The sequence below is a fragment of the Bufo bufo genome, chromosome 5, assembly GCF_905171765.1.
Source record: "Bufo bufo chromosome 5, aBufBuf1.1, whole genome shotgun sequence".
Lineage (NCBI taxonomy): Eukaryota > Metazoa > Chordata > Amphibia > Anura > Bufonidae > Bufo > Bufo bufo.
Genome location: NC_053393.1, coordinates 533,383,491 through 533,400,000, shown reverse-complemented (window position 1 = coordinate 533,400,000; position 16,510 = coordinate 533,383,491). Strand labels below are relative to the sequence as shown.

The 16,510-nt window shown below is 46.5% G+C and overlaps 1 protein-coding gene across 2 annotated transcripts in view; it reads right to left on the bottom strand.

The window, feature by feature from the left end:
- The window catches only part of MIOS (meiosis regulator for oocyte development), a 34,574-nt gene extending 19,288 nt beyond the window's left edge, over window positions 1-15,286 (bottom strand). Inside the window, exons 1-8 of one of the 2 annotated variants that reach the window (XM_040431239.1) lie at window positions 15,144-15,286; window positions 14,829-14,949; window positions 12,754-14,076; window positions 9,605-9,703; window positions 7,075-7,332; window positions 5,941-6,110; window positions 5,093-5,158; window positions 1,852-2,010 (exon numbers count right to left, since the gene is read on the bottom strand). In XM_040431239.1, the coding sequence (XP_040287173.1) occupies window positions 1,852-2,010; window positions 5,093-5,158; window positions 5,941-6,110; window positions 7,075-7,332; window positions 9,605-9,703; window positions 12,754-14,056 (2,055 nt within the window). In that variant the 5' untranslated portion in view covers window positions 14,057-14,076; window positions 14,829-14,949; window positions 15,144-15,286. The remainder of the gene's footprint in view (window positions 1-1,851; window positions 2,011-5,092; window positions 5,159-5,940; window positions 6,111-7,074; window positions 7,333-9,604; window positions 9,704-12,753; window positions 14,077-14,828; window positions 14,950-15,143) is intronic. The other variant, XM_040431240.1, reaches the window with a different exon arrangement.
- Between the last annotated feature and the right edge of the window lie 1,224 nt (window positions 15,287-16,510).

The following is a 16,510-nucleotide window of genomic DNA, read 5'->3' as shown; positions in this document are numbered from 1 at the left end:
AGTATACTGTATATATATACACACTACTGAGGACAGTATACTATATATATATACACACTACAGAGGACAGTATACTATATATATATATATATATATATATATATATATATATATACACACACTACTGAGGACAGTATACTATATATATACACACTACTGAGGACAGTATACTGTATATACATATATATATATATACACTACAGAGGACAGTATACTGTATATACACTACAGAGGACAGTATACTGTATATATACTACAGAGGACAGTATACTGTATATATACTACAGAGGACAGTATACTGTATATACACTACAGAGGACAGTATACTGTATATATACTACAGAGGACAGTATACTGTATATACACTACAGAGAACAGTATACTGTATATACATATATATATATATATATACTACAGAGGACAGTATACTGTATATATACTACAGAGGACAGTATACTGTATATACACTACAGAGGACAGTATACTGTATATACATATATATATATACACACTACAGAGGACAGTATACTGTATATACACTACAGAGGACAGTATACTGTATACTGTATATATACTACAGAGGACAGTATACTGTATATATACTACAGAGGACAGTATACTGTATATATACTACAGAGGACAGTATACTGTATATACACTACAGAGGACAGTATACTGTATATATACTACAGAGGACAGTATACTGTATATACATATATATATATATATATATATATATATATATATATATACTACAGAGGACAGTATACTGTATATACATATATATATATATACTACAGAGGACAGTATACTGTATATATACTACAGAGGACAGTATACTGTATATATACTACAGAGGACAGTATACTGTATATACACTACAGAGGACAGTATACTGTATATACATATATATATACTACAGAGGACAGTATACTGTATATACACTACAGAGGACAGTATACTGTATACTGTATATACACTACAGAGGACAGTATACTGTATATATACTACAGAGGACAGTATACTGTATATATACTATAGAGGACAGTATACTGTATATATACACTATAGAGGACAGTATACTGTATATATACACTATAGAGGACAGTATACTGTATATATACTACAGAGGACAGTATACTGTATATATACTACAGAGGACAGTATACTGTATATATACTACAGAGGACAGTATACTGTATATATACTACAGAGGACAGTATACTGTATATATACTACAGAGGACAGTATACTGTATATATACTACAGAGGACAGTATACTGTATATATACTACAGAGGACAGTATACCGACAGATGGATCTGGATAGATTGGAGGCTTGGGCAGAGAAGTGGCAGATGAGGTTTAACACTGACAAATGTAAGGTTATGCACATGGGAAGGAATAATGCAAGTCACCCGTACATACTAAATGGTAACACACTGGGTATGGCTACTTTCACACTAGCGTTTAAGTTTTCCGATATTGAGTTCCGTCATAGGGGCTCAATACCGGAAAAAAAACGCTTCAGTTTTGCCCCCAAACTGTTTTCTCTGACACAATAGAAAACGGATCCGTCCCCCATTGACTTTCAGTGGAGTAAATGACTGATCCGTCTTGGGTATGTTAAAGATAATACAAGCGGATCCGTTCATGACCATATTGTGGCACATTATACCGCCCCAACAGAGCCAAATACCACAGTCCATCACAAAATACTGCGGCCAGCAGCGCAAAATACATCCCCAAAAACTTCCACCAGCCGGTGGTGGGGATGGCTCATGCAGCCCCCTGGGAAAATTCCCCTTTAAGGTCTATGGCCAATCCGATTTAGGTAGATCACAGTACTTACCTGTAGCATGCAGTAACTCGCCGTCTGCACGTCACCTGTCCTATCCACATAGCTTTCAATCAGATCTACTCCATCCTTTGTCAGTCCGGTCAGGACGATCCCTTCGAGGTTCCCCACGTCCTTCATGTCCTGCGTCAGCTTGTCAATGTACTTAATTAACTGCAACAATTAAAAGTGTCACACGAGAGGAAATCACGGCCCAACGCCAGCGATTTCCAGAATAAAACCAGTCTATAGAGAGTTTAAATGTTAGCCCTTTGGCACTGTGCAGAGATTTCTATTCCTGAATATCTGCACCTATCACAGCTCCATGCACATGTATATACCACCGCGTATAACCCTGCGCGGTAGAGACAGATGGTTCACACAAGGGACACCCATTGCTCCACCAAATGTCATCATCATCATCATCAATACTAAATCTTCACACTGGTGACTACTGGTTTACTTACTTACAGGCATCATTACTGGCTTTCATACTCTTTAACCCCTTAATGCTGTGAGGTATCGATCACAATGATCTCATGGGTACGGCCAGTATATGCAGCCATGCCTCTACTGGATCTGCTGGGACTGGAGATAACTCCAATCCTGGCAATTGAATGCCTTAGATGCCACAATCCATAGCTATTGCTGTAACCAAAATGTCTAACACAGTGAAAGGAGGCTCCTCTGTCACCCCACTGGTGCCTCGTGACAGGATCACATGATGCCAATGGGTTACCATGGCCGCCGGGGACCTTACAAAATACCCCAGGTCTGCCACGGATGAAAGCTTACTACGCTCTGCCAGTAACACAAATACCCAATATTCCAATGCACGATAGAGGTGATCAAAAGAAAAGTGAAATTAAGATCAATAAACTTTAATAAAATGAAAAGCAGAAACACAAAAAAAAAAATGCATTCTAATAAAATAGGTTCTTTGTTCAGCAAAAGTACTAGAACATAAAAAATACAGAGCATTCAGAAAGTCTTCAGAGCCTTTCACTTTTTTCATATTTTATGTTGCTCCTTGTGCTAAAATTAAAAAAAATCCAGCTTTCCCATGTTTCCGCACTCAGTCCCCCATAATGAGAAAGTGAGAACAGAATGTTAGAAATCTTTACTAATTTATTGAAAAGAAAAAACTAAAATCTTGCACTAAATGAGGATTTAGTTGAAGCCCCTTTGGGGACTCTCTGCGAATCCCCTCAAGCTCTGTCAGGTTGGATGGGGGCCATAGGTGGACAGACATTTTCAGGTCTCTCCAGAGATGTTTGGGTTCAGGGCTCGGCCACTCAAGGACATTCACAGGGTTGTCCCTAAGCCTCTGTGTTGTCTTGGCCGTGTGCTTAGAGTCATTGTCTGGTTGGAAGGTGAATCTTCGGCCCAGTCTGAGGTCCAGAACACTCTAGATCAGGTTTTTATTAAGAATACCTCTGGACTTTGCTCCATTCATCTTTCCCTCCACACTGACCAGTCTCCCTGTCCCCCCAGCATGATGCTGCCACCACCATGCTGTCACCGCCAGTTCTGTGAGAAGGTCTGACAGACGTCCTTCTCTACCTCTTGCATGATGTTCTTTGTTTTGGTTTCACTTTCTCATCTCAATTCCTTCTCCCAGGTGTCACCTATTTAGACTAATCCTCTTTCCTTTATATTCCCTCCCATACTGCCTCACTTTGCGGTTTATACTACTTCCTGGATTGAAGTGTTCACTGCTGGAGGCTTCTGATGCTGCTTGTTCAGATAAGTCCTTTCATGTATTGTGTTTACTTTCTGGCTTGATTCTAGGTGACCCTGACTCCCTCCGTATAAAGTGCAGGGAGCCGGGGGTCGTGTCCCCTCACTATTATAGGGTTTTCAGTCTTAGGTACGTGGACATGCAATCATCTACCTCTGAGACCCTTGTATGTGCTTAGCAGTCAGGGTGAGCTCTTAGGGTTTTATAGGGGTCACCTTTATGCTCCTTAGTTTGGGATCAAGCCAGTCGGACGTTTATTCATAACTTCCAGCTATCTAGAATTGAGGCCAAAATGTTCAATCTTGGTTTCATCAGACCAGAGAATCTTGTTTCTTACAGCCCGAGTCCTTCAGGCGCTTTGTTAAACTCCAGGTGGCTTTTACTGAGGAGATGCTTCTTTCTGGACACTCTGCTATAAGCCCATGTTCAGCAGTGATGGTTGACCTTCTGAAAGTTTCTCCCATCTGCAAACAGGATCTTTGGAGCTCAACCAAAGTGACCGTTGGGTTCTTGGTCATCTCTCTTACAAAGGCCCTTCTCCACTGATTACTCAGTTTGGTGAGGAAGATTCCTGGTTGTTCCAAACTTCTTCCATGTAAGAATTACGGAGGCCACTGTGCTTTTGGGAACTTTCGATGCAGTAGAAATGTTTTTGTCCCCTTCTCAAGATCTGTGCCTCCACACAATCCTGTCTCTGAGCTCTACAGGCAGTTCTTTCATCCTCATGGCTTGGTTTTTTGCTCTGATATGCATTGTCAGCTGTGAGATCTTATAAAGACTGATAAAGGGCTGTGTCTTTCCAAATCATGTCCAATCAACTGAATTTACCACAGGTGACTCCAATCAAGGGGGAGAAACATCGCAGTAATGATCCAGAGAAATGGGAGGCCCCAGAGCTAAATGTCAAGCGTCAAAGCAAAAGGGTCTGAATACTCATGTCCAGGCGAATTTTTTTTTAATCCTTTTTAAAAAAAAAAAAAGCAAAAATTTCTAAAAATGCAGTTTTCACTTTCTCATTATGGGGGATTGCGTGCAGAATGATAGAAAAATTTAAGTTTTCCCTTTTACAAAATTTGAATAAAGGAGCAACATAACAAAATGTAAAAAAAGTGAAAAGGGTCTGAAGAGTTTTCAGATGCACTGTATATTTGATATCGCTATAATCACAGCAAGCCACAGAATAAAGATCATTTATTAATCGAAAACACGCCTTAATTAGGTGTCTTTCTTTCAAGCAAAGATTTCTGCGACTCCCTAAACCCCCACCTCTCTCACGCCAGGTCTAAAATTGTGAGTGTGGTGTGGGGGCGGGGAAGGCAGGACCGTCTCATTCATCATTTTCTACGCCTGTTTTAGGCGTAGAAAATGGATAAATGTAAGACAGCGAGGAAGCGGTCTTACAGTTAGAACTGGCGCCGGATGCGCCGAAGTTATGGAGAGGCCCCAAATAGGCCCACTTCTTAAAGGGTTAATACCCTGTGACTTTTTAATGCCTTGAAGTTTTTGATGTCTCACCTGAGCGTCATTTAAGAACAAGCAGGCGAAGGCCACGCGATCCCTCACAGCCATGGCGCATTCAAACTGAAAGAATGAGAAGAAATGAGAACCTCTCTTAGTACATACCATAGACATCCATGGCCTCCTTCTGTCCCACTGATCCCCATAGCGATCTAATCCGATCCATGGATCCCATATACATCCAACATGATTGGCTGCACAGAGATTTTATAATGTTGAGTTATTACAAATACAACGCGAAGGCAGAGCATGAATAATAAATATTAATAAATTATATATATATTAATACTATATTACTCATGCCCAAAACCCACTTTATACTTTTGCCACCAAGGATTTTTTTTATTTATTTAAAATTAAAAAAATGAAGCAATTTTGTGCAGTCTACATAAAAAAAAAGAAAGAAAACTCCTACTGTTTTGTCCCTACAGCTCCAATACAGACTTCTGTCTCTGTGGTTCCAGACTACAAACAAGCCCTGTGTAGTCTGAACTTGCAGCCACACTTTCTGTCCACCTACTTCTTGCTTTGCTATTCGGGAGGTTATCAAGAAGTAGGGGGGACAGCTAATTGCAGGATCTGACTACATGGGGTTTGTTTGTAGTCTGTAACCATGGAGACGCGCAGGTCTGTATTAGAACGGTAAACGTCCTTGGGGCAGGAGCTGTCTTGATGAACAGTGAGGGATCGTGAAGGGTCAAGTTGTTATTAAAGACATGTCTTGGTTCCTTTGAGACGCCCACAATCACCGACGTGCAGGCTTCGACTACTCTGACTACTAACCTCTTCCAAGTTCTGCTGGGTCATTTGACAAGTTGTGTTCTCCTGTGATGAAACCAACCTACCAGAACGGTGTCGTAGCAGCCGGGGTCACTGGTGAGGAACGCAAACATGACGGCAAGGTAAGGGTTACTCAGCTGATTTCGGAGGGAGCTGCACATCTCCCTCCAGAGAGAGTTCTTTTCGTCTGTATATCCGGAGAGCGCCATGGCTACAACATTGAGATTCAGATCTCCTGTATCAAAAAATATCAAGGTAAGTCATTAGGAACGCTGAATCTCCTGAATGACGATAATGATGATGGCGCAGATGGCAGAGATACTACCTGGGAGGGCGGCGTGCATCCAAATACCCTCCATGGGCTTATATCTGGTCATTTATATTTATGACCTGTCCTCTGGATTTGACCCCTGCCCATCGGCAATTAGAAGAGGTGGGCGCTCCATGAGCACTGCAGCCTGTTCCTATGCCATGTGACGTCATCATACGTCGGTCACGTGGCCTAGTTGCAGCTTAGCTCCATTGAAGTGAATGGGACTGAGCTGCAATACCAAGCGCAACCGATATATGATGTACGGCGATGTGCTTGGAGAGCTGTCGGCAGCCGGCTGCACTCCCTAGAGCTTTGGTGAACACAGCGACTCCCTATAACAGCTGGAGGACTGGGGTGCCAGGACTCGGACCTGCGCCGATGTGATACTCATAATCCAGGGATGGGCAAACTACGGCTCTCCAGCTGTTGTAAAACGACAACTCCCAGTATGCCCAGTCTGCCTACAGCTATCAGTCTACAGCAGGGCATGATGGGATTTGTAGTTTTACAACAGCTGGAGAGCCGCAGTTTGCCCATCACTGCCATAACCTATCCTGAGGATAGGTCATCGTTATATTTACCTGGATAACCCCTTTAAGCTAGTGATCTGCCCTCCAGGACCCCAGAATGAAGTGCCTCTGCCTCTGTCTTCTATCAGCTCAGAAAGCCTCCTGCTTGGCTTTGTGAGCTGACAGAAGACAAAGAGGCACATACTTTCCTAATGCCACTGCCCTTCACAGCATTGGGCAGGGGTCACCGAGGTCAGACCACCATCGATAGGACACTGGTGCCAATTCCTGGAGATATGCCACCCACACCTGCACTGAGAAAACCTGTTCGTAAAGGGTGAGGTGATAAAGGAGTCAATGAGATTATAGGCTCTAACCTTTCCCGGTGGACGCCCCCTTATTCAGGATCTGGATGGCACGACGGATATCCAGGTTAAACAACGCGATGGCCGCCGCTCTCTCCCATTCGCCTTCCTGTTCCAACGAGGTCAGGAACAATCCGATATCGGCGTCCGATCCTTTCTTTCTCCAGCCGCAAAGCTGCAGCGCCAAACTCCGCTCTGGGCTCACGTAATGGACCACGTCTGCCTGCCGGTCGGAGCCGCTCCAGCTGCAGCAGACGCTTTCTGTCGTCCCTGTGAAACGGACACATCGCAGACTGTTAGGGTACATTTGATGCAATGTCTTTTAATTTGCAAGATCTCTGCTTGCTGGCAGTGAAAGGGAATCCCTAAGGCTGGTTTCACACGGGCGTTGCGGGAAAATGTGCGGGTGCGTTGGGGGAACACGCGCAATTTTTCCGCGCGAGTGAAAAACATTGTAATGCGTTATGAACTCGCGTGAGAAAAATCGCGCATGTTTGTTACCCAAACCCGAACTTCTTCACAGAAGTTCGGGCTTGGGATCAGTGTTCTGTAGATTGTATTATTTCCCCTTATAGCATGGTTATAAGGGAAAATAATAGCATTCTGAATACAGAATACATAGTACAATAGCGCTGGAGGGGTTAAAAAAATAATAATAATAATTTAACTCACCTTAGTCCACTTGATCTGTGGTGACGTCACTCCGGTCATCACATGGTCCATCACATGATCCATCTCCATGGTAAAAGATCATGTGATGACCGGAGTGACGTCACCACAGGTCCTGTTCCTACGATCAGCAAAGAAGGAGACAGAACAGAAGCCGGCTGCGCGATCAAGTGGACTAAGGTGAGTTAAATTATTTTTTAACCCCTCCAGCGCTATTTTACTATGCATTCTGTATTCAGAATGCTATTATTTTCCCTTATAACCATGTTATAAGGGGAAATAATAATGATTGGGTCTCCATCCCGATCGTCTCCTAGCAACCGTGCGTGAAAATCCCACCGCATCCGCACTTGCTTGCGATTTTCACGCAGCCCCATTCACTTCTATGGGGCCTGCGTACGTGAAAAACGCAGAATATAGAGCATGCTGCGATTTTCACGCAACGCACAAGTGATGCGTGAAAATCACCGCTCATGTGAACAGCCCCATAGAAATGAATGGGTCAGGATTCAGTGCGGGTGCAACGCGTTCAACTCACACATCGCATCCACGCGGAATACTCGCCCGTGTGAAAGGGGCCTAACACTTCTGAAGAGGTTCTCACAATTATATCCAGTACCCGGTATGAAAAAGAAGAAAAAAAATGACCTAGAAGGCAAATCCCCAGCGAATGCTCTGTGCAGCCACTGAATGATCATGGAAGGCTGGGAGATTTCAGCTCTGAGGACTGTAAAATAGTGAATGAAATAATTTTTGGGATTCCAGATCTGGAAACCTATTGTTGCTGATCTATACAGCCTTGCTTCTTTCATCCTGATACTACAGAATTAAAGGGGGTTGGCCCGTCTCAGGTGGCACATTGCTAGGATATGTCCCCAATGTCTGAGAGGTGCAGGTCCCATCTCCAAAGTTAAGAAGAGAGTGACCGCGCATGTGCAGCTGCCCTGCAAATATCAGACCGTGGTGGCATCTAACTAGGATATGCCACCAAGGTCCGATATTTTCAGGGCAGCTGCACATGCGCGGTCGGCTCTGCTTCACTTTGGTGGCTCGTGTAAGATGGGCCAACCCCTTTAAATTGGTTTTCCAGGAAACCGTGGATCCCGCCAACCCACTTTTCCATATACTGCCTTTGGACAAAAGTTTGGAATGTCCTTTAGCAGGCGTCCAGTTTGGTCAATGGACGGGGACGTCACTTCTGCTGCGGACGGGACTAGAGCTATTACTCTCCCAGGCGCATGTGCAAACTCCTGAATCCACCTAATTTGTGCATGCGTCAGGCAGAGGAATGGTTCACAGCAGAAGGGACGTCCCCGTCCATTGACCAAACTGGACACCTGATAAAAGACACCATGTCGGCAAATGCAGGAGACTGGGATCCTGAGCGGCCGATCCGCGCAGCTTCACGGTGGTGGGTATATTACAAACTTTCTTCTACAGGGGCGTTTGTAGGACCCGTTGGGCCTTGGAAAACCTAAGTAAGCCATAGGACGGGCTATATCAATGTAGGATTGGTCGGTGTCCAACCACTGGGATCTCTACTGATAAGCAGAAGAAAGGAGCAGCGGCGTCTTCACTGTAGCGCCCTACGACTGTGCCGATATGTCTGGCACTGCAGCTCAGTCCACTTCACCCCAGTGATCATACACCGATGGACTATCCTAACCCCTTTCATGGTCATTTTGCACCCTACTATTAGGAGTGTGTTAGGGTGTAGTGTGGAGAGAAGACTATGGCGCCGCTGATCTATGATGATCAGACGAGTACACAAAATTCTGTGACTATTTTCAGCCATCAGGTGGTCTGCCTGCAGCCAACGACACAACACCGCCACCCAGCCGGCAGTATGATCCGCACACTCATCTCTCCTTACCCAGCGAGGATTTCACTATCGCCTTGATCCCGGCGTAAACCAACGATCCTTTGTTGCTGGAAGATTTCTGCTCTATGTCTTCAGCGTACTGCTTCATAAGTATTAACGGGTATAGGAAATTTAAAAAAAGTACACGTGTGTCATACAGAACATACGACATCACTGTCGTGTGTGGATGGGCGAGACATGTCCATAGCGGTGGTCAGCGACCAGATGAGAGACTACAGGGGCATGCTGGGAGTTGTAGACTCCAGGCTCCTATTACTGGCTTACAGCACGGAACTTATTACTGTATATTATAAAAATGCTGGACTAGGTGGCGCCGTAGAGCCTAAAACTGCTGAGTATATTCTGTGCTGCTGAAGGCTCATGGGCCTCAGATTCAACACTACAGGTAGGACGTCGCTACTACTACCCCCAGTATGCACATCAGGAGGCTTGCATTCAGCAAGAGGCCCAAATCCACTCTACATGGTTAACGGCAAGGGTTTGCCCGGAGTTCTGGGCACTGTCGTTGGGTGCTACCGCACTCCACTCTTAGGGTAACAGGAAGTGGCCCCTCCTCTAAGGGTCCCTTTAACGGGCTGAACGAGCACCAATCAATAATAGAAGAAGCCAATCGCCGCTCGTTGCAGAACGATGGAAATTGTGAGGGGCAAAGATCACATGTACGATCATTCTTCCCTCACACCGTTTGCATATTGTTGCTAGCGAATTCGCTGTCTACATGGAGGAACGTGCTGGCGACTGCGATAGATCAGCTGGGGTGTTTAGACGACGCTTCCACCCGATCGACGTCCCATGTAAAAGGGCCTTTAATAGACCCTACTCCTTAACAGGGTTGCGTAATACCCTAATCGGTGGGGCCCGACTCCCGACACCTCCGGCTAGGCCAGTGATGTCATGTTCATTGGTCACATGACCTTTCAAATAATTGTGGCTGAGCTGCAATACCAAGCACAGCCACTATCCAACGTACGGCGCTGTGCTTGGTAAGCTGGGAGGAGGCTGCAGCGCTCACAGGCGCACCACAGCGGATTTGTGAGGCGGGTGCAGGGTGGTGGACCTCACCTGAGGATAAGTCATCAATATTAAACACTGGGGAAATATCCTACCATAACACTGACAGTATATGGAGAAGATACATCACCAATGTCCGACTGATCAGTATGTGAACGCCCTGGACCTCCACCATTGCCCAGGATGACGGCGCTGCAGCCGAGTCCCCTGCGCACTAATGCTTTCTATGGTGGGTCTCCTGGCGTTCATAGACATTTATGGCTTATGTACCCGATTAAGCCGTGGATTTTGTATGTCGGAAAAAACCCCTTTAAGAATTTAGGTTCACACTCAGCAGGTTTCATGCAGAAATCTACGAATCTGGGAAAAAGTCCCTTTCGCATGTATGGGAGGAATATTCAGTTCTGCAATGAATTATCTGCTGATCCTTAAAGGGGTTGTCCACCTCTTGGATACTGACGATAGGTCATCAATATAAGACTGGTGAGGGTTCGACACCCCCACCGACCATCTGTTTATCAGCTCTGGAAACAGTGGAAGGAGGTGGAAGCTGAAGGCCCCGTCCACCGTGGCGAGGACGTGCTGCAGCCCAGCTCCCAAGTGAATGCTGCTACACGATAGACAGAGCCTCCGGCTTCCAGCGTTGCCCACTGTGATGTCTGCAAACTGGACCACCTAAACCACTAACGGGCCACAGTCGTACACAACTAAGGATATGTTCACACAGCCAAAAACAACACATGTATCGCTGTGGAAGCCGTGGCTGAAATCCACGGCTGACCCTTTGGATTTGTGCAGTGGATCTGCTCGTCATGCCACAGATTTTGACCACCCGAATGGGGCCAATACGAAGGCGGCTGCCCGGCCACAAACTCCGCCTCAAGAAGGGAGAAATCACTTCTTGACGTGGATGCATCGCAGTATTTGAAGGACGCTGTGAGGCCACGTGAACATACAGAAAAGTCGTAATCCAGCAGCTCGTGACTACAGCGAATGCGTTTAGTAACGCCCCTTCGTGTTGCGTGACCCAAGACGCCATAGAGCCCTAGCCTAAGGCCCCTTTCACACGAGCGAGTTTTCCGCGCGGAATCCTGACCCATTCATTTCTATGGGGCTGTTCACATGAGCGGTGATTTTCACGCATCACTTGTGCGTTGCGTGAAAATCGCAGCATGCTCCTCTTTGTGCGTTTTTCACGTAATGCAAGCCCCATAGAAATGAATGGGGTTGCGTGAAAATCGCAAGTATCCGCAAGCAAGTGCGGATGCGGTGCGATTTTCACGCACGGTTGCTAGGAGACGATCGGGATGGAGACCCGATCATTATTATTTTCCCTTATAACATGGTTATAAGGGAAAATAATAGCATTCTGAATACAGAATGCATAGTACAATAGCGCTGGAGGGGTTAAAATAAAATAAATCATTTAACTCACCTTAATCCACTTGATCGCGATGTCGGCATCTACTTCTGTCCCCTTTACTGAATAGGACCTGTGGTGAGCATTAATTATAGGTCAAGGACCTTTGATGACGTCACTCCGGTCATCACATGGTACGTCACATGATCTTTTACCATGGTGAATCACCATGGTAAAAGATCATGTGACGTACCATGTGATGACCGGAATGACGTCACCACAGGTCCTGTTGCCGCACAGAGATCAGATGAAGCCAGAAGGAGATGCCGGGCCGCAAACAAGTCGACTAAGGTGAGTTAAATTTTTTTTATTTATTTTTTTAACCCCTCCAGTGATGTTTTACTATGCATTCTGTATTCAGAATGCTATTATTTTCCCTTATAACCATGTTATAAGATAAAATAATACTATTTACAGAACACCGATCCCAAGCCCGAACTTCTGTGACTGTGAAGAAGTTCGGGTTTGGGTACCAAACACGCGCGATTTTTCTCACGCGAGTGCAAAACGCATTACAATGTTTTGCACTCGCGCGGAAAAATCGCGGGTGTTTCCGTAACGCTCCGGCAACGCCCGTGTAAAAGAGGCCTAACGCCATAATTTACCAGTCTGACAACTCCGGGGTGGCTATATTGGTTGTCACCCAAGTTTTTAATAAAAATTGGAATCTCCTTGCAGAATTTTTAGCACCTTGGCCTTTAAAGGATATAGTGCAAGGTGTACCAGAGAGACTTAAGCTGCGGGTCCTCCTTGCCCGCCAGCAGGTGGTTCCTCCAGACCTGCTCTGTGTCCAGGCCGTACCGCGATAAAGCCCTGAGCCTCATCTTAGTGGCGATATCCCTCTCGAGGGAACTGTCCTTCCCCTCCTCCGTACATTCGTAGAGCTGCCTGCTGCACGCCCACATCAGCGACGTGGTGGGACTCCAGGCCAGAGAGATGCGCTCAAACACTGTGAAATCGGACATGGTCCTGTTGGGGGTCACCACCACCATCCGGTTCTGACTGGTCGGATGCCAAGCGAAGGAGGCAATGTAATTATCGCAAGGCTGGACGCTCCTCTCTATTATCGTGGGCTCCGTTTCGTCCCCGATGGGTGTGGGGGTGTGCTGCATATCGTACAGTCTGATGATGTTACTGTCCCGGGTCAAGGTGGCAAGTAACCCAGTCCTGGTCGGGCACCAGGCGACTTTGCTCAGAGGCTTGGGCTGCTCCGTAAGGGTCAAAACCGGCTTCTCAAATTTTCTAAGGTCCCAAATAGCCACTTGTCCTTCAAAGAATGAAGCCACCCTGTCGTGGAAGTGGGGGTCCACGGTCACGCCTTGCACCGCTTTGGTGTTCACAAATATCTTCTGGTTGGTGTTTCGGAGGTCGAAGATGGCCAAGTTACGGTGCATCCCGGCCAGGAGCAACTTCTGGTCCCTAGGGAGCCAGCAGAGGGACAGGCAGGCGTCGTTCTGGCCCAGTTCATACAGGGGCTTTGTCACCACCAAGCTTGTTTCGTTGTCACCGGTGGAAAGGCGGACCTTCTCCATGGGGACAGTGACGTCGGGGGTGTACTTGCTGCTGATGTCCCAGACCGATACGGAAAAGTCGGCCCTGTGCTTGTCCAAGCCAGCGGCCAGCCAATTGCTATCCAGGGGATTCCAGGCCAGGGTGTTGCACTGCCTGGCGTGTTTAGGGACAAACTCCTTACCGATCAGATCTCTGCATTTGGAGTTGTGGTCCTGGCCCAGGCTGGTCAGCACCACTCTGCCATTCGCCTGGCCAACCGCCAAGAGGCATTCTGGGTCGTATTTTGGGTACCAAGCCACACATTTCATGTAGGGCGTGTCCGAGTTGATGGCCAAGAGGGTGGCGGTGGTCTCCTCTGACAGTCGTAGAGATCCCGCCTTGAGTTCGGAGTTGGCGTTGGCCCTGGATTCTATGTGATAGAGGATGAGCTCAGAGTCGCACACCACAAACCTGTCCACGTGGTGGGGGGCCCACAGGATGTCCGGCTTGGAGCCGCTCATTTTTCACGGAGCAGAGAACACTAAAAATAAAAAAAGAAATAGAAGTAGATGAATTACGAAAAGGTAGAATCAAAGTAATGAACATCCATTATTAAAAGGGTTCTTCGGGTCCTGCTACTTGTTCAGCACAGAAACTGCTCTGGTGATTTACATTCTGTCTGTAAAAAGTTACTCCACCAGCAGAATAGTGAGTGCAGCTCTGGAGTATAATACAGGATGTAACTCAGGATCAGTACAGGATAAGTAATGTATGTACACAGTGACTGCACCAGCAGAATAGTGAGTGCAGCTCTGGAGTATAATATAGGATGTAACTCAGGATCAGTACAGGATAAGTAATGTATGTACACAGTGACTGCACCAGCAGAATAGTGAGTGCAGCTCTGGAGTGTAATACAGGATGTAACTCAGGATCAGTACAGGATAAGTAATGTAATGTATGTACACAGTGACTGCACCAGCAGAATAGTGAGTGCAGCTCTGGAGTATAGTATAGTGTAACTCTGGTGTAGTTGCACTTTAAATAACGGGATTCAAACTGAATATATTAATCAACCGCAACATCATTATTTTTGGGGGTGGAGAAGGAATTACGGCTTTATAGCTACAAGCCGTCCCACTCCTTTAATAGAAAACATGGCCACTTATCTGCCCGGTAACGTGCCGCGGCGCTCCAGATACATAGATGATGAGGGTTGGTGCACTGCTGTTATCAGTATTAGTGAATATGGCCCATTGTATTTGATACTGGTGCACAGCATTAACCACTTACTTCAATAACCAGTAATCCTGTATATGGCCCGGTACTGGGAGGCTCCTGCTGGTGATCTGTATTTGCCCACTTCCACTAGTCTGGCAGCTCAGCGACCACCAGTGCCGGATTACTGGGTACTCTGCAGGAGTTGGAAACACAATTATTAAACTGCTCAAATTCCAGCCCCGGTGTCGTCCAGCCCATACACGTACACCCAGAAACAGCCGTGAAAGAACTACAAGTCCCAGGATGCTTTGCAGTCTCCGCCTCCCGATGCATTCTGGGACTCACAGCGCTACTGGCTGCAAAACCAAAGCCTTGGCCCCACGTTACCTTCCACAGGGGGAAGAGCAGGTCCCCGCCGCCCCGGGGCAGCAGGGTGTCGGTGTCGGTGTCGGTGTCCGTGTCACAGGCGAGCGCTCAGGCCACCTGACCAGGCTACGGGGAGCCTACGCCGTGTACGTCATCACGCTTCTCGCGTCCTGCCGGTGAGGGGGCGTGGCTATGCAAATAGACCAGAATAGTGCTTGGAGTTTCGCTATACACCCAGGTATAAACAGTACCAAACAGTAATAGCATTATAATACTGTGCGGTCAGCCAAGGTTTACCGAGCATAGGCCTCGTACGGGCAAAGGAGCGGTTTCCTATAGCAACCAATTAGATACCAGCTTTCATTTTGTATCCAGTACTGTTAAAATGAAAGCTGGCATCTGATTGGCTGAGGAATATATATATATATATATATATATATATATATATATATATATAAAAAGAATTCTGGTTGCTATTGGCAACTGGAACATGTTTTGTCCTTATTCACACGTCACTGTGTAGTCAGCGACTATAATCCGACCGAAACGAAATAGTGCAGATATTTCCATGACATCATATTCTGATGGCCGATCCACTCCTGGCAAAACAGTGGCGATCAAATGAACTAATTAAGTAGGCAAACAACGAGGCCTTGTACATCTACCGTATGGGCCCATAGTTGCCAGCTGCCTCGCATTTGCTGGGACTGTCCCCGTTTTTTTTATAGACAGTCCCGGCAAATTTGGGACGTTCCCGGGCAGAGTCAGAGTGTGTTCAGGGGACAGAGTTTAGATGCCCCAAATTCTCCAACTTAAATGATAAAGGGGTTATCCAAACCCTATAATGACTGTCCCAAATGACCGCCCCGTATACATTATACTTGCCTGCTTCGCTCCGAATCCCTGCACGGCCGCTGCTGCATCACCCGCGATGCTAGGGAGGCTCGTTCCTGTCACGGCCTGCTATTGGCTGGCGGGGAGATGCAGCAGCGACCGTACAGCGATTCGGAGCCAAGCGGGTGCCGGGGAGCAGGCAAGTATAATGTATACGATGGGCAATGGGGGGGGGGGTCATTATAGGGTTGGATAACCCCTATAGTATGAGGACCATCGTCATCTTCTGCAGCCATTCACTGGCCTCGGCGGCCACGTGCATGCATGTGCACCACCAATAGATTTTCCTCGTTGACTCTAGGACCTCCATTTTCGTGTTTGCATGGGATCTCAGCTGTCGGACCCTTCGCGATCAAACACATCACACTGAGAAGGGGACAAGTCAGTGTGATGTGTTTGATCGCGAAGGGTCCGACAGCTGAGATCCCATGCAAACACGAAAATGGAGGTCCCAGAGTCAACGATGAAAATCGATTGGTGGTGCACATGCATGA